At 40.3% G+C, this 19,265-nt stretch overlaps 1 protein-coding gene across 1 annotated transcript; it reads left to right on the top strand.

Moving 5' to 3' along the window:
• The first annotated feature begins 246 nt into the window (after window positions 1–246).
• On the top strand, window positions 247–13,689 carry LOC131705082 (uncharacterized). Its single transcript, XM_059007286.1, has 5 exons — window positions 247–451; window positions 9,979–10,107; window positions 10,900–11,047; window positions 12,029–12,126; window positions 12,384–13,689. The coding sequence occupies exons 1-5, from the start codon at window positions 326–328 to the stop codon at window positions 12,543–12,545; spliced, it is 663 nt and encodes a 220-aa protein (XP_058863269.1). The 5' UTR covers window positions 247–325; the 3' UTR covers window positions 12,546–13,689.
• Window positions 13,690–19,265: the final 5,576 nt, after the last annotated feature.

Here is a 19,265-nt window from a genome sequence, read left to right as displayed (position 1 = left end):
AAAGCCTCATCTTTACCACAGAAAAAAAACAGAGTTGTGCGTATTTATGTATCTCTCCCTATTTTGCAGAACCGCCGAAACCAGAGCCGAAACCAGAGCCACTTCTCTCTATTCCATGGCGTGAAGTTCAATTCACTGATTTGTAAGTGATCAGATTTTTTGTTTTGTGTTTTCTGAAATATTTGTAAGACTGAGCTTTTTAAAGTTTGATATTTCTTTTCATTTTTACTTGTTTTACAGTGCTTACAAGAAACTTCAAGAAGAAATAAAAAACCACCAACCACACCCTAAGGCTTCCACAACAAATATTCTTATTTTGGGCAATATGGGTTCTGGAAAGTCAAGCTTTCTAAATTCTGTGCTCTCAGAACTCAAGAGAGAAGAACTCAACGACAGAGTACAAAACCTTCAAGTCGTGAGACCAGGTGCACAAACAAGCGTCACACAACGTGTAAGTGTTTAAATTCCAACACCTCCTACACTTCTCATCTAGTGTGCTTAATCACTGTGTCCTGTCATCTCACTGGCAGTAACAGCAGAGAAAAAAACAGCAAGTGCACATGAGGTTCAGGTGCTTTAAGCCGAGGGGACACTAATCTACATGTTGCTAGAAAAATATAGAAAGGGAGATATTTTTCTTGTATACATATATCCTGCCAATCAGGACTGTAACTGCAGTTAGCTGCAGTATTATCTGAACACACGTATATAAATCGATATTATTTCAAAACCATGCTACAATTTTAATATAAACTGTGAACGCTTACCTTCCACTATCTGCGTGACTATTTCTTACTTTTAATAACGATTTAGACAACGCGATACAACTTTAACAAAACAACACAAGTGGCTTCACTTACAGGTTTGCTAGCATGCTTCTGTCAGTTATTTTTCCCCTCTCTGGGATGGGGTAAAAGCCGGAACGGCACTTTAATGAATTCAATTGCTTTAAAAAAACAGCATAGAAAGTTACACACACGTGAGGAGAATATTTTAGCAATCAGAACCGATTAATAACGCGCTGTCATTAACCCGAACCATCTTTTTATCACCAAAAACCGCCCGGAACACTGGGTTCCGAAGGTTCAAAGACGAAGAAAATTAGGCACACAATACAACTAAGTGAGGACATCATAACACTGCTGAAAAAAAAAAAACAACGAACCGACCTTTCATTTCCCGTTCCGTGCAATAAACAGCTTGATTAATAAAGCTGCCCAGAAGCTGCACAGGAGACGAAAAAAGATACACATAATACAGTGAGTAACATACTTAAAACTGTCCGAAGTGTTGACCGACCTTTAATTGCCCATTCCCTACATGAAATGGGTTAATATGAATTGATTTACTGCAAATTCAAGAATGGGCATTCAGCCGAGGGGATGTTCATTGATTTTTACTGTCTATACAAACTACACTTTTCAGCCTTGATAGAAACACCTGCAAAGGGCCACTGATTAATACTTTAATACTGTACTGGATCGGAACACTACATTTGCCTACAAATTCAGTGACGACAGAGAATATCATGTTATTGACCAGAGCTTGTTTTTAGTGATTAAGCACTAGAATCAAATTTCAGCTATGTGTTATACTCTCAGGAAAACAAAATTGAGCAAAAACGGTTCTGTGTCTTAGATGTGGAACTGTTTACCTGGTGCTGTTTGAAACCACGTGTAAGATTCTGTATTTATACTTTTAGGGTTACCATATGGCTCCAGATTAACCGGACGCTTTGAGACAGACCGGGATTTCAAAATTCCCCCTAAATTGAAAGTAATTCACGTATAAATGAGCTCCACCTTTGCTGAGATTAATCCTGCTGTGGTGGAATTGCTTGGGCGCAGCAAACAATTCACACTGATCAGATGCTTCTGATCAGATCTTAATGAACGAATAGCTAATTTATCAATAGAGCAACGAGATGATGATGCGATTGTATTTGCAGAATAATATGGGCGATTGAATTTTAACAAACAGAAAAAAATAGCGACTGGCTGCAATTCATTCTTAGTATAATACAATTATTTGACGCACATGCGGGTATTTAACCACCATTCTTAATTGTAGCTAAGGATGGTTCATTTACACCTTCATTTATTTCAATTTAGGGGCAAGTTTGAAATCCCGTTCTGTCTCACAGCGTCCGGTTAATCTGGAGCCATATGGTAACCCTAATTACTTTATAATAATCAGTTTAATAGTCCATGCAGTATGCTGAGAACTCTGTACTAATTTCTCCAAAATGTCATGACTTCTGTAAACTACTGAATGTGCTTTATGTTGACAACCATTCCAGGTTGTGTTGGTAAGTTTGTGGTACACTGGATGTTGTTGTAGACTGAATGATGAGAATATAGGGGTTAGAGAACATCAGCTTGCTCCTGGGTTCCCATGCGCTTCTTCTTGGTCCATACATCAATAATAGAGAGAGAATTCGTCCATATTACTAGGTGTACATATTTTCATAAAATATATGAAAAATGTGTACTTTTAAGATGTTGACTGTGTAACCACATAGAAATTGTTGATTGTTCACTTTAACAAGCTAGTGTTGTTGATGAGACTGTTTTTAGAGTGAGATGCAAAAGCGGCAGTAGTAAATGTGTGATATTAAGATTGCAAAGTAAACGAGTGAGATGTAGGTCGGATTGTTAAACTGTATCTCATTTTTAACTTGGTATCTGTTGGGCATGATGAGATTGGGGTTTCATTAGCCTTTAATGTAAGATACAACTCTTGTGGGTCCGAATGAGGCAGAGCATGTCAGATTTCTTTTACAACACATCTCAAGCCAGTGTTTATTAAATTAATAAGAAAAAGGAAACAGTATTTGTTTACCCCAGCGGCCACTACAAAGCCCAATAATAAACCCCCCAGATAACCCCACAATCACACTCCACACCCGTGCTCACAATATCCAGCCATTCAGTAATTGCTCCCTCCCTCGCAGAACAACCAACAATAGCCCCCAACACACCCCTGCCCAAAACACCTCCCCCTCCCTCCTCCTGTTTCATTAGTAAATGTGCTCCCTCTGTGCACAGAATATTATAGGCTACAGTGTAATTATTGGACGAATTGTCATGTACTCGTCTAATGACATTAGAGCGAGAGTCGAGAGTTAAAAAGGTGAATTAGCAAGGTATTCGATGACGCTTGGGTAAGCTGGCCCAGTGGTTAAAGACAAAGGCTTTATACCAGGTGGTTCTCGGTTCAAATCCCAACTCCACTGTGTGTGATCCACAGCAAATCACTTAATCTCCTTGTGCTCAAAATATCACAGGTTTTGTGCATGGCTCCACATTTGAAAGCCATATATTCAATTAGATTTCAACAGTAAATACCTTGTTGGTGACTAAACATTCCGCTACTTATTAGCAATAAAGGTCATACTGTAGCAAGGGCTAAACTGGGTTTAAATATAATTTATGGTAGCCGTCTACGCCACTGAAGGCACTGCCTTCAGATTAAGTTATAGATTTTAGGTTGTTTGCACCAGGTTCTTTCATTTGGGCCAGAGGATACGGTCTTGCCCAAGTACAACACAAACACACAATAAAAATGCCAGGGATGTAAAATAGTCAAATTTATTTAAAACACTATTTCGTTAAAATTCTCATATTGCACAAACTACTGCCTGTTAGTTACAGAGTTTCAGCCAAATACTTCAATTCGATACATTGTGTCAAGGGTTCAGTCGTGCTTTCTCAGGCATTAATTACACTGTTACATAGTTTAATGTAGCAGCAACTCATTTAGAGCAAGAATACATTGTTTCATTTATCGCTCGTATTCAGACAGGAGGTTCCCAAATTAAACACAAACATGTTAGTTTGTTTATTCTGTTTATTTTATTTATTTATTTATTTATGCATATGGCACACAATGTAAAAACGATTTTTTTTTTAAGAAAATGGGAAATGCATCACGGTTTCTGTATTTGAAGTCACCCTGCATAATATTAAAATCTGAACTGTTTTGCTTTGTTTGCTCGTTTTTCCTTACATGTTGTAAACTACCTAATTGTAAGATAGTGTGTCTGCTTGCCTTTGCACTGTAATTGCATTGTATCCATTTTGTATCAAATATAGCCTATGTACATATATGAATATGTTAAATACATTTAACACTCCACGGAGAGCATGTTCGGATTTGTATGCAGCGTTACATGACTCGCTAATAAAACTTGAGGTATTGTTCAAAAGTTACACCTGTCCGAATCGTGTATCTCCAGAGCAACGTTTCTACTTTACAGAGACTACAAGGACAGTGAAGACCCAACGAGACCAGACGAGCTGAAACGGCAGCCTAATTAATCCAGTGAGTCTCATGTAAACTGTAGGGCCTCGAACATGACAATATACACGTGTTATTATTATTTTTTAATCGCATATAACTGTTAGTTAGGGGCTACCAGCAATTCTAGACAATTCTAGAGAGAGAGAGAGGATCATATACAAACAAAATAAATACACCATTTTATTACCCGGAATGGGCAGTTAAACGTCGGTTCGGTGGGTTTTCTCAATAGTGTTATGATGTCCTCACTTATTTAAAATGTGTGTATCACGTTCATACTCTGCAGCTTCGGAACCCCGTGTTCCGGCCGGTTTTGTCTATACAGCTGTTTGTTGTACGGAATGGGCAGTTAAAGGTCGGTTCGGTGGGTTTATTCAGCAGTGTTATGATGTCCTCACTTAGTTGTATTGTGTGTATAATTTTCTTCGTCTTTGAACCTTCGGAACCCAGTGTTCCGGGCGGTTTTTGGTGATAAAAAGATGGTTTGGGTTAATGACAGCGCGTTATTAATCGGTTCTGATTGCTAAAATATTCTCCTCACGCGTGTGTAACTTTCTATGCTGTTTTTTTTAAAGCAATTGAATTCATTAAAGTTCCGTTCCGGCTTTTACCCCATCCCCTTCTCTCTAAACACTTTGTTACGTCTCTCTGTTCTGTCCTCAGCTGTGGCCCAGTACAGAAACACTGTTCCCCGATATATTAATACATAAATACGTGATTCTGTATAAGTCCAACTCCGAAATGTCGATGTGTCCAGTTTAAAACAAACCGCACACATGTGCGTGTATTCATTTTAAATGTAGTCATTGTGCTAAAATGACATTAATGTGTTCTCTGTACACATGACATAATGTACGAATATAAAGCTGTAATAGACGTATACAGTACGGTAGTAAGCTACAAATCAAATTAATAGTACACTTTCTGTTTTATTTTAGTCTATACGCTACCAGTAATAAATCAAATACAAAGCCATCGTGCTGATACGTTGTACAAATTGTTGTATGACACGTAGATAATAAAAGATAACTTAAAATATTTTAGCATAGTTTCTTTTTAGCCTATTTCGTCTACAATTAGCCCAAAATAGATGATAGTGCCGCATTACACGTGACAGGAAATATAGCCGACTGCAAACACTTAGATATAAAAACATTTTACAGTTTCCAGACACTTTGTAAAACACATCTGTTGAGTTTACACCCCCCTTATAAATCCTGTTCTTTATGTTAGCGGTTTGTGAGCTGCTTACATCTGTTCATTCGATTATTTTCTTCTATTTTGTGTCAGTGTGACAACCGTCATTTAAACTGTTGCAAAATACTGAAGGCGCTGTGATTAACTGAAATAAACTCCTTCTGCTCACTGGTAAATCCATCTCAGTTACGTGTGTGCAGGAGGATGATGGGAAATGTAGTTCTATGAGGTCCATACGGGTATATGTGAAGCCATTTTGAGGCAGGGAATGCAATTTAAAAGTTTAAGAAGTGGTCAAAATGTAAAAAAAAAAAAAAAAAAAATACAATAACGACACCCTTGCTTATTGCCCGTTTTTGCCCATGGCCCTTACCAGAGTGTATAAAGAGGGTTCACTGTAGTTTATAATGACAGTACCTACTCTGCTTTTGCTTGTCACCAAATCCCTTGACCATGCTGTAAAATAACTACGGATCCCATGATTCCCAGCGCATGACTCGGATGAAACGTCACTCTGAGAGGCGGGGCCACAGATCTTGCCTGCCAATACGCACTCAGAATTGGTCCTGCAGGTGCCGCTGTTGGTTTCTTCATTTGTCAGTCAGAAATATTCTGACTGCGATGGCTGCTGGTAGTTATTTTAATTTTCAGCGGTGACTGGAATCAGACAATTCCATCTGATGACTTTGACTTACGATGGCGGCTTCAGGGTACACCGTATGCGTAGCGTTGACACGTTTAAACAAATACTTCAACTTCAACTCTGCCAGCTCTACACACTTCATACACCTGACAACACAATTAAATAATATACATGTTCTGCACTTTTCCCTGGGGCCGGGCCCCGAAGCCCCCACACACTCGGCGCCTATCCAGATGTTGTTTATCTTTATCTCTGTAATAAGAGGTAAGCATGTCGATGCACTGTATTGTTTAAAATAAATAAAATTAAATAGAATTTAAATATATGTAATGAGTTACATATATTTATTTAAGTATATGTAACCCATTAATTGCAGGTTGATGTATTATATAAAATGTGTACAGTATATTATTATTATTATTATTATTATTATTATTATTATTATTATTATTTATTTGGCTGACGCTTTTATCCAAAGCAAAGCAATTTTTTTAGATACAAATTGTGGTCCCCATTTCTACAGTTGGGTTTACTGGAGCAATCTGTAGTTTTGCTCCAGTAGTTAAACAGATGAGCCACACAATGTTTCAAACATAGTATGAGTTTGAGGTCAATACAATTACTGTTCAAATACAACTCTGGACTGCATTGGGTTCATGTCACACATACATGTCTTGCATACATGTTACATGTCTTAGCACATAACTATCCAGTAACATACAGGTAGTGGACAAAAAAATGGAAACACCTGGGTAAATGAGGGACACCAAGTATATTGAACACAGGTGTGGCTGATGTGTTAACTAAGCAAATAACATCCCAGCATGCTTAGGGTCATGTATAAAATGCTGGACAGGCCTGGTTGCCTATAATTATGGCTAGCATGGCTGCAAGAGGAGACCTCAGTGACTTTGAAGGGTGATTGTTGGGGCGCGTGTGGCAGGAGCTTCAGTGACCAAGACAGCTCAACTTGTTGATGTTTCACGAGCAATGGTGTCTAAGGTGATGTCGGCATGGAACTCCGAGGGAAAGACATCATCAGCATCATGGGCGGAAGCGATTACTCCAGGATCGTGATATCTGTGCATTAATTCGAAGTGCAGGGCAAAACAGGCAAGCAACTGCAGATCAATTGACTTCAAATTTCAACCTGGGGCGCGAGCAGCCAGTTTCACCAACGGTCCTCCGAGAACTCCACAGAGCGGGATACCGTAGTGGCCCAACGCCCTATTAAGTGACTTTACATTGGGGTTTCCATTTTTTTGTCTCTGTCTTGTCAGCATTTACTATTATATGTACATGTGTTGTAGTAGGAAATAGGAGTAGTTTGGGCTTGTTAAAGTTGCTGGCCAGTAAAAGCCATTATCATGTTTAGTTAGTCCAAGCTATTTTCGCCTGTTTTTTTTTTGTTTTTTTTTTTAACTGTTGTTAGATTTGTGCCTATACCTCTTCAACTATAAAGGTTACAGGTACATGTCTTGAACAAAGAAGACTCCGCGGTGATCTGATTCAAGCATTCACAATCCTAAAAGGTATTGTCAGTGTCGACCCAGGGGACTTTTTTGACCTGAAAAAAGAAACAAGGACCAGGGGTCACAAATGGAGATTAGATAAAGGGGCATTCAGAACAGAAAATAGGAGGCTCTTTTTTTACACAGAAAATTGTGAGGGTCTGGAACCAACTCCCCAGTAATGTTGTTGAAGCTGACACCCTGGGATCCTTCAAGAAGCTGCTTGATGAGATTCTGCGATCAATAAGCTACTAACAACCAAACGAGCAAGATGGGCTGAATGGGGCCTCCTCTCATTTCTTATGTCATACATGAAATGAAAGGGAACACACTAAGGCTTCCATAAAAAAGTAAAAGTCTGAGACTTGCCGTGTTTAGTACGGTTAACAAAACCACAGAAAACTAGATGCTTTTCAGAAAAAACAAAAACAAAAAACATTATTTATTGTTTTATACCATTTCTTCTAGCATGGCCAGCTCAAATCTGTCAGTGTACCATGAAACTTCAACATGCAGGGAACATGGGAAAATTGAACAAATTGGATAATAAATAAAGGAATTATGACCATATTTACAAAAGGGACCAAAAGCAACCAAAAAAAAACTGAACAAAAAGAAAAAAGATAATACTAAGAGTGAGAGGATGTCAATTATTTAATGTGTCCTGGTTTGACATTTCATTCTTGCAGTGCTGCAGCTCGTGGTGCAAAGACTGAGCTCAATCCTCCTCATTTATTACAGCAATATTAGCAGCAATACCAGCAACAGCGACAGCATTGCCCATACATGCTACAACACCAGAGCACAAATCCATGTCTACAATTTGCACTTCCTATGGAGATCGCTGGGCTAATGTGCTTTTAGGGCAGACCCGAACTGTCAGAAAACTTTAATGGAAAAAGGTTTCCTCAAACATTCCTAAATCTTTTGAGTATCACTTGGAACTCCTCAATGAGCAGTCAATGAGGGGATATCAAGACACACAGTCAGGATTGTGTCAGATCTTCTGTGTTTCATACTCAACTCTTTTGTTATATAGTCAGAGTGTATCGCAAACATTCATTAAACGTGTGTTCAATGTACCTTATTAAGAAGTTCTGGCACCAACAGTTTTGAGTATAGAGTCCATATTCCGGTATTGTGCTGCAGTCACCATGATTTTAGAACTTGAAATGTTATCAAAGAAAATTCCTTTTCAAATTATGTTTAAAATACGGGGAAAAGTCTGTCCCGGGAGCTGTCTTGGAGAATGGTCCAGAATAAAGCAGATTCCCGGTAAATAAGAGAGAGTTGACAGGTCTAAGCTGAGGGGTTGTGTTGTCAGGACAAGACATGTCATTTGAGTTTGACTCTGTGTGTGATATATAATTCTATTGTGCGCGCTCGCTTGTGTTTAGGTCTGTAAATTGAGAACACCCGATAGATAGTGAAGTCTTATTTAAACTGAGTGTTTGTCTGTTTTGCTGCATAGAATAAACTGAGGTGGTTCGAGTCCAGTTTCCGGCGCACGTTCCCCTTCTCTCGCAGGTGTGGGGATCTGTAGTGAAGGGTGTTGCTTTGTTTATTTTTATTAAATTATTTTTGGTATTTCTTACGTATGGTTTGCATGATTTATTCATTTTGATTTGTCACATTTTAGATTCTTTGGGGCACAGCTTTTTCTAGCTTGTATTAACATTTGTTTATTCTGTTTTATAGGATTGCTGCACGGTGTGTTTCTTTCTTCATTTAGGCACCTTTGCATGGGCGGATCTGAAGGGGTGGGTGGGGGTGGGTGTCCTTGCGGTCCGGACCCCCCTCTTTCATTAAAAATATCAATATATTGTTTACTTTAACGGTATGTTTCGTATCAGGTATCCCCCCTTCATGACAGTCTGGATCCGCCCCTGCTTTGGTGATAGGAGATCTGTGCCTGACGTGTCTCTAGCCCACTACTTTCATTTTTGTCTACGAGCCTGTATAACAATTTTGCATGTGTTCTGATTTTTTTTTTGTAACTCAAAAGTTTGTAACTCAAAATCCACCATTTATGTGCTTTTTTTAAAAAAAGAAAAAAAATTAACTGTTTATGCTAAATGCATTATTTTGTTACTTGTTGTTTGCAGTTGTCAGAATGTGGTTAAGTACTTCTTGTTAAAAGACCAGATTGAGTTCCTTCTGCTCTATATTTAACCTGGGGGTGGCGCAGTCAAGCAAGTTTTGTAGCACTTTATGTTAATTGGGTTTTCTGGGTTTGAGTGTTAATGTTCCTATACCTATAGCATGTTACACATAACACCAATGCATACACATAATAAATATGATCATTGTATAATTTCTTTGCAGCTAAGAAGCCACACATTCAAAGACAAGATCAAAATCTTTGATACAGCAGGATTTGAATTGGAGAAAACAGTAAATACCACGCTAATATTAAAGAAGATCGTAGATGGTGAAGTGGCTGAAGGTACAAAGGTATGTAAGTAATGTTAATGCAATGATGTGTAAAAGACTTGTAGAAAGCATTTTGAAAGCGCATTGTATCCTTTGAGTGGCTCAGCAGCTGTAACATCATTGAATACTATTTTTACACAGTATGATGCAATGCAAGTGAATACAGTTCTCTCTTCCATCATTTACAGTGGCATACAAAAAAACAAACACACCATGCATTTACAACTAAAGCTTTCAGCTCCTTTTAAAATTCTAATTCATGTCAGAAGTAGATACAACTTTGAAACAGCCTTAGCTTTTTAATTTTTTAATGTCAGGTGTAGCATGTCGGGCTTGATCTTTACACACACACACACACACACACACACACACACACACACACACACACACACACACATCTATGCATCGTGCTTTTTTTTTTTGGGGGGGGGGGTAATTCTCCCCATTATTACTCTGAAAGAAAACTTAGCTTATTTCAATTGTACTAGTACTGTGTGAGTTAAAACCACAACAATTAATCATAATATGTCAGTTTAAACATTCCCTCTAAGTAAAAATCATAAATCACAAACATGCTATTTATTATTAATCATCATCATTATCAAATTCATTGGATATCCAGCAGGTCATTTTAATAGACCTCAGTCTCTGAATAGCTGCTCTGCTTCTCAGTGCATATAGATGACTAACTGGAGGCATTAAAAAGAAAATTGCAATCATCTCAGAAAAAGGGACTTCTCTTGGTAATATTTGAAGTGTCTTTTGAGAAATGGTAACTGTTTTCTAAAACTTATTTTTGTTTTTATTTTTTAGTTTGACGATATTCTGAAAACAAAAAGCTCAATGGAAGGAGACAAAATCCACTGTGTTGTGTTGGTTATATCAATTCATAGCGCTGACAATCTGGACCCAGCCTTGATTCAGTTTTATGAACAATTAATTGGAATGCTCACAGATATTGGTAATATATAATTACAATAGGATTATGTGTGTTAATTTATGTGTGTGTATATATTTATATACTTTATATACTCATATATATATATATATATATATATATATATATATAGATATTGTTTTTTTTTTATTTTGTTTTGTTTCTTTTCCTCCTTCTCTTGCTCTCTCTCTCTCGTATATATCATATATCCCTGTCGCCACCACCAGGTAAGCAGCTTCAGACTGTTATGTGCAATTTGTATTTTGTGTTTGGTTAAGTGCTCCTTCCTTCAGCTCACTGTGGTAGATTATCTAGCTGGTAATGACTGCTGCGTTGAACATTACTGCTTAAAAATAGGTCTGGTGGAGAGTCCCCGAGTGGCTCATCTGGCAAAAGCAGTACCGCGCGGCGTGCAGGATGAGTCCTACAGAGCAGCTTCGAGTCCTGCCTGTGCGCAGTTAGACGGTCTGCGCTGGGGACTCCAAGGGGGCGTTGCATTGGCTCCGACGCTCCCAGCGGGTTAGGGAGGGAAAAGCCGTCAGGGACTGTCTCCTCATCAAGCTATGGTGAACTCTACAGGCCAGACAGCTGGTAAGCCTGGGTGGAGACCTGCAGGGCTGGCCTTTGTCCTCCAGAGGTCGGTACCTCACTGATATCCGCTCTCGGTTTGCTGGGTGTAAAAAGGAAGTTGGCTTGGTTGTGGGATAGGAGGATACCCACTGAGACTTCAGATCTGCTGTGCTGTGTGGAGATCGCTGTTCAGGGATGAGAAACGATGAGAGTTGGAGATTCCAAACTGGGGGTAAAATAATTGGGCACTCTAAATTAAAAAAAATAAATAAATAAAAAATACGTCTGTTTTCAATGATCCTGATTAGCATTTTTCTTGATTAGTGTTAATCAAGTCTGTTAAATGAGATGATTGACCTGAAACATGATTTTTTTTCTGTCCACCATCACATTAGATGCTATATAACACAACACTTCTAATGTATCACTTTTCAGAAGTACCATGCCAGCTGCTTGTTACATTCGTTGATAAACTTGTCGAGAAGACTGAGGATTTGAAAAATCTGTACAGGAGAAGAGATATAAAACAAAAGGTGAGTTAAAACAATATCAACATGTATTGTAACATACGCTAATAAAATCCAGGGCTCTTCTAGATACAGGAAAGAACTGTATGAAGTTATGTGGCAAAGTGGTAAATATAGAGAAAGAAAAGCTGTAAAATAAAACTGAAAATCGCTGTGGAGTATTTTGGGAGGACATCAAGTACAACATGTTTCACACGACACATGCAGCAGGCATTGAAGTGTGCTGTTCTTTCTAAACTAATACTTTATTCATTCTCTTTCAGATTGAAAACGTAGCAAAGAAGATGAGAATTTCAACGAGCAATGTTCTTGTGGTTTCAAACTACTTCCAGGAGACGAAAATTAACCAAATAAAAGGAACTCTGCTGTTGGAGGCGTTTGGTCAAATGCTGATGGCTGCAAAACCCTTTCAAGAGAGAATGTAGAGTATCAGCTGTCACACCTGAAGCACACTGAGCCCATTCACAACTTTAATTGATTTCCAATTGGAGAATGGCCACTTTGTGTATAAGAGAAGCCAATTCCTTTGTTTGTAGAGAGCAGGAGGGAGCAGCAGGAGGCTGTGGTCCCAGATACAAAAAGTAACACCCAAACAGCTATCAGAGAGTTACTTTTTGTATTTCTGAAAATTTTATTAAACTCTTACTTACTTGTATATTCTTTGTTAAATCTATTTTTTAAATAAATTTAGAATCAGCAATTTTTTCACAATTTTTATACCTAATTTGGAATTGGCACTTCTTATTATTCAACCCCTACACTGACTTGGGAGTGATGAAGACAGGCAGCAGGGGCATAGCCCGTATCCTAACCAGGTTATAGGGCACTCCTGCTGTCAGCTTTGCATAAACAGAGAAAAACTGTCAATAAGCAGCTTTGAATTATTCAGCATTTGATCTACTGTTTAATCTATAATTTTATTTTAAAAAATATATTAAATACTCAATTGAGTACTCTCGTTTTAATCTAGTTCTAACGTCAATTAATGATCTTTGAATTAATCAGCAATAACCTTTGCATTAGATTTTGGAAGTTCCTTTAACCGGTTCCTTATTAATAACAGCTGAAACTTACAGCTTGCAGATACTCTGCAATAATGTAAAAGACTGGGGAAAATGAAGAATGTAAATCACAGGGGAACATGAGTCTTAGTTTTCATAACATCATAAATGAAATGTGAATGATGTTTTTTAAAATCAAATAAAATATGCCTTTGTTTCCTATTTACGCAGCAGTCATGTTTGCTGTTGCTATTGTATTGTATTGTATTGTATTGTATTGTATTGTATTGACCAGTCTGTCTAATAAGGGGGCTCATTCAAACACCTTTCAAATGTATTAACTTCAGGATGTCCACATTACTAACCACTGTATTTGAAAATCCCATCTCATACATTTCCCATGTACTGTAATACAGCTTCCCATAATGCATTGTTTTTAATAATAATAATCCTTGTTTTAAATCAGTTTGATATTGACATGTTCGTGTCTCTCTACTATGTTGGTTCCTCATCTGTATTATGCATTGCAGTTACTGAGTGGAAGAATAAAGAGCTTGATTGATCCAAAGCCTGTTGCAATCCCGTAATTTCTGGGTACACCCACAGCAGCAAAAATGTCACAATACTAATAGTATTTTATAATTTATATGGTTTACTTTTTGTTTGTTGTATTATTTTATACTTAAGTAAATTCAACCTACAATTTAGTTATACTAATAGTGTACTTCAAGCTACTATTTTTTGGAATTAAAATATGCTTGTAAAACATACGAATGTCATAAAACTTCTTTTAAACACCCCAGTGTTTATTTACAATATTTACCAGTAGCCCCCGGCAGCGCATATTGGAGACCACGACTATTTGAGACCCGGCGTTTATTATGTAAGATCACTAGCATCTTCAAATACTTGAGATGCAACCATGATGAAGCTGCTAATACACAACCTGATAGCAACGACATAACTAAATGACAGCATTACAGCAACGTACTGTTAAAAGGTTGTATGTCAGCAGGTATTAAGTAACAAGTTTTACTTTAGAACAAAATTCCCATTGTATTGCACACCCCCAAGTATAAAACGAAAGTATTCTTTTTTTATATACATTTGTAAACAATGATTTGTACAAGGAAAATTATACACACAATACAACTAAGTGAGGACAACACAACACTATTGAAAAAACCCACCGAACCGACGTTTAACTGCCCATTCCGTGCAATAAACAGCTGTATAGACAAAACCGCCCGGAACACCGGGTTCCGAAGCTGCACAGAGTATTAAGGGGGTTGTTAAATCATACTAATCCAACAATAATCTATTACTTTTAAATCATAATACATTGTGTTTTAAAATAAACATAAATACATTTAAACAGCAGGACTTTTCCTCCGCCCTGCAACATACAGTATCTCCCCCCCCTTGTGCACAGCGCACCTGGCCCCAACGGCCAACCCCCCCTCCTTAGTCCCAAAGTCCCAGTCATAGTCCCGGCCCAGGAACAGGGGCAGCAATATGTCCATGAGTGGCGGCCATGGTGGGAGGTCGTCCTCCCATCCAAACACCAACACTGGCCAGGCTGACCGTGCACTGGCTGGCTCATCCAGCCAATGCAATCCCAGTAGCAGGACTGCTGCTGGGGAAGGTGGTCTCCTGACCCCCCCCCCCACCCCCCCCACCTTCTTCGGAACCAGCGGCTCTCTAGCCAACCGCGGAAAGGCTGTCAATTTCCCGGCTGGCAGCAGAGCATTTAAAGTCTTTCAGGTTGGCTCCACCAGGCCCATCACATCCAGGTAATGAAGAACCAGCAACGCCAGGCGACAGCGAGCAGGCGACCCCAGGCAAAGCAGAGCCGGCGACCACAGGCAAAGCAGAACAGACGGCAACCCCAGGCGAAGCAGACCAGCAGGCAACCCTAGGCAATGCAGAGCAGATCCCCCTTAGAGGATCGGGCGTGGCTTTCTTGGGCGGTGATGTGCAGGCATCCCCGGGTGGTGCAGCCCCAGGCAGTTGCAGGCTGTGCAGCCCCAGGCGGTGCAGGCTGTGCAGCCCTAGGCGGTTCAAGACCGGGCCGGAGCGGTCCCTTGGAAGGTGACGGCAGGTGCAGACCCTCGGGAGTCGATGGCAGGTGCGGACCCTCGGGAGGCGACAGCAGCAGCGGACCCTCGGGAGGTGACACCGGGAGGGGAGCCCCCGGTGGCAGCGGGAGCTCCACTTCTCCCCCTGGTAGTGGTGCTGGGAGCAGCAGGTAGTCCTCCTCCTGCGCTGGAGGCAGCGGGGTGTTGTCCAGGTTTGTGCTGGCCTTCAGCGACAGATCTTGGATCGTGTTTAGCCGTCTAAATAATCACAAACAGTATTATTCCGACACGACAATAAACAAACAAAACACTTATGATTTTCTCCACACAAAACACAGGTCATTCCAGGTTGTTCTCTAACAAAAACGAAGGAGAAGGGACAGATTACGTCACTTCATCCCCTACTTATACTGTCACACATGACCCCTCGGTAAACGATTGCAGCCGCTCCTCCAATCAGCGGCTGCCACATCTTTTCCCTTCAGGGTCGATGAGTTAATGCACTGAAGCTCCGCCCCCTTTCTAAATGACCGACTTCCTTTTAACCCTAGAAATGAAGTGTCAGGCCAAACAGTCCAGGGTACTCGGTTCACGTTACTTAGCACCCTCACAGGTCAGGAGGGAGATTTACCACCAAGAATCATTGTCTTTCTGTACATGAAGGGTACATGAAGCGAACAAACTCACTGATCACCACAGGGTCGTGCAATAAGGTCAACATTTAAGTAAAACTGAAAGCAATGCAAATCACATAACTTTAACCATTGAAAATTACCACCATTTTGTGTCCTGCATTAATTAATAAGGATCTGCAATATCCTAGCACTCACCACAGCAATCCCATTGGAAATTGCTTGCTTAAGCTCATTTATATCACAAAGTAAACATTTTCATGCATTCTCACATACATACACAAGCCCACTGGCACACGTGCATAAGCTCCAAGTTAGCGGAGGCAACGGTGCATGTGCCCCAGCAATACTAACTTTTTGGGGAGCAGTGCTGACGCAAACCCGGTCAATTGCGGTATCCCTCAAGGGTCTGGTCTTGGGCCTCTTCTCTTTAACATCTACATGCTTCCCTTGGGTCACCTCATCCTATGCCGATGACAACCAGCTCTACCTAAAACTTGACCCTGGATGTCCCTCTGCCATGGTTCTGCTCTCAGCTTGCATCCAAGACATCAAGGCCTAGATGTCTGACAATTTTCTTCAGCTCAACACTAACAGATCTGAACTTCTTCTAGTAGGATCGAAAACTCAACTCAAGAATCTTGGGGCTCCCGAGTGGCGCATCCAGTAAAAGCACTCGCTAGAGTGCAGGATGCGCTCTATAGCCTGGACGTCGCCGGTTTGAGTCCAGGCTATTCCACAGCCGACCGTGGACGGGAGCTCCGAGGGGGCAGTGCTCAATTGGCTGAGCGTCGTCCGGTGGGAGGGAGGGTTAGGTCGGCCAGGGTGTCCTTGGCTCGCCGTGCACCAGCGACCCCTGTAGTCTGGCCAGGCGCCTGCGGGCTTGCCTGTAAGCTGCCCAGAGCTGCGTTGTCCTCCGACGCTGTAGCTCTGAGGCGGCTGCACGGTGAGTGTGCAGAGTGTAAAGAAGCGGGCGGCTGACCGCACACGCTTCGAAGGACAGCGTGTGTTCATCTTTGCCCCTCCCGAGTCAGCGCAGGGGTGGTAGCAGTGAGCTGAGCCTAAAAATAATTGGGCATTTCAAATTGGGGAGAAAATAATAAAAAAAACTGATTGGCAACGACTAAATTAAAAAAAAATAATAATAATAAAAAAAAGAATCTCAATATTGCTTCCTAGAACCTTGGAAACTCTGCTACTGCCTTCCCCTACTGTACGAAGCCTTGGTGTACTTCTGGATAGTAACCTCCCCTTTGATGCCCAAATCTCCTCTGTAGTCAAATCCTTCTTCTACCACCTACGAAACATCTCAAGTGTCCGTCCCTACCTTTCCCTCCCAGATGCAGAGATAGCTCCTCTTGACTTGACTACTGCAACTCTCTCTATGGTGGTCTTCCGTCACGCGCCATAAAACGATTGCAACTAGGTGTAGTAGGTAAATTCCCGTTCAATATGAAATGACAGATGACTTCACTCGGTAGCAGTTCAAGAAGCTTTAATACAATGTGCAAGGGAAGAGCAGCAGCAGTCACAGGAACACACTTGCTCTTGATTATTGACAAGGTAGCACAATATTTATACTGGATTAGCATAGCAACAATAAGCAAATTAACATGTCAGCATGATTATAGAACTTTCTAGAACTTTCTCAAAGATGAAGATTCCCTTATAAGGGGTTGTTTTCAATTAAGCAGTTTCGCCTCAAAGTAGACATAACAGCATCCGAACTATACATTTTATCAGTTGAGAAACACATTTCAAGCAGTTCTCACTAGAACGTACTGTGCTCAGAACACACAATCGTCCTTAAACCTTTAGATACCACATCACATATTTCCTGCCTCTTCATAGTATCCTTACCAGATGTACCAACTGCACTGGCTACCTGTAAAGTTCAGGGTTACTTTCAAAATGTTCCTACTTGCCTACAAGGCCCTTCATCACACAGGTCCAGAGTATCTCTCCAAACTGCTGACCCACTGTGTCCCTGCACGCAAACTAAGGTCCTCTGACTCTGTCCTGCTTGTTATACCCAAGCAAAAGTGCACCACACTCAGAGCGCTCTTTTAGCTTCATGGCTCAGACTCTCTGGAACTCTCTCCCAACTTTAGTGAGTGCAGCTCCCACAGTCTCTCGCTTCAAATCAACTCTCAAGACCCACTTGTTCTCTCTTGATTTCTGTTGTCTAAATTGTTATTTCAAGTTTTTCACTTTTAATCATATGAATTTTTAAGACACATATGTTTAGAATGTACATCCTAGCCCTGTATTTAATGTAATATGCCTTTATTTAAATGATTTGCATTGTAATATGCCAGTAATATTCCTATGGGGGATGGAGGGGAGTGATGCTGGGATGCAGGAATCACTGACAAAACACAGAGGATGGAAGGTGCCCACTTGAAAACAGGCAGCCCCAGGCGATGCGGAGCAACAGGCAGCCCTAGGCGATGCAGAGCAACAGGCAGCCCCAGGCGATGCGGAGCAACAGGCAGCCCCAGGCGATGCAGAGTGTTGGAGAGTGCAGCCAGCGGCTGGTGTTGATTCGCAGGGAAGCACACAGATCACAGAGAGGTTTGGTGTAAAACCAATTATTTTTATTTAAGAACAATGATAAACAAAAAGCTAATTGAACAAAATATCAAACAATTTAAAGAAAGAAAAAGTGGAAATCAAAAATAACTATTTATAGTCACCTAATCACAGGTGCTGACTTCAATAACTGAGTCAAACCATAGAGCTGCAAAATTGCCCTCTGATCTACACAAAAGGAAGCCTTGACTGAACCAACTGACAGCCTTTATACCTTTCCAGGCCTACCCCTCCCCCAGAATAAACCATTATGCAGGTGGTTATATAAAAACAAACCAGCAAACAGTTATCAATAATAAATAAAGTATTCAAAAAGAAACAAATCAATGAATATATATATATGTACTAAACATTAATCTAACACATGCATTAGTACTATGCTTTAAAACAAGCAGAGGGAAACTTAATTAAAATCAGCTATCCTCCCTTTCAATATCTTCTACAGGTACTGCCCTGCTACAGGAAGTCAGTACCCAGGGAAGTCAATAAAAGCTTCCCTCACCAACATGGCTGGTTCCCCACTTCCTGTCAAGATGACCGTACCACCACACCCAACTCAGGTTACCTAAACCATTGCAAATCAAAAAACATGCAAATAACTGTTGTTCATTTTATCTTAACAATAGTACTGCAATACATTGTTCTGGAAGTGTGCTCCCTTCCAAACCAACTATCTAAACAGTACTCTTGATTAACCTTTCTTTTGTTTTTCAGGACACTCCCAACCACAGGCCTCCAGTCCCGATACACCAGGTAAGTGAATTTTGTTTCTATTATTTTCCTTACTAGACCCAAGGTTCAGCAACACAATACACAAACAGTTAAAAAAACAATTTTCAGAA

The sequence above is a fragment of the Acipenser ruthenus genome, chromosome 34 (genome assembly GCF_902713425.1).
Source record: "Acipenser ruthenus chromosome 34, fAciRut3.2 maternal haplotype, whole genome shotgun sequence".
Lineage (NCBI taxonomy): Eukaryota > Metazoa > Chordata > Actinopteri > Acipenseriformes > Acipenseridae > Acipenser > Acipenser ruthenus.
This window is presented reverse-complemented; position numbering and strand designations above follow the sequence as displayed.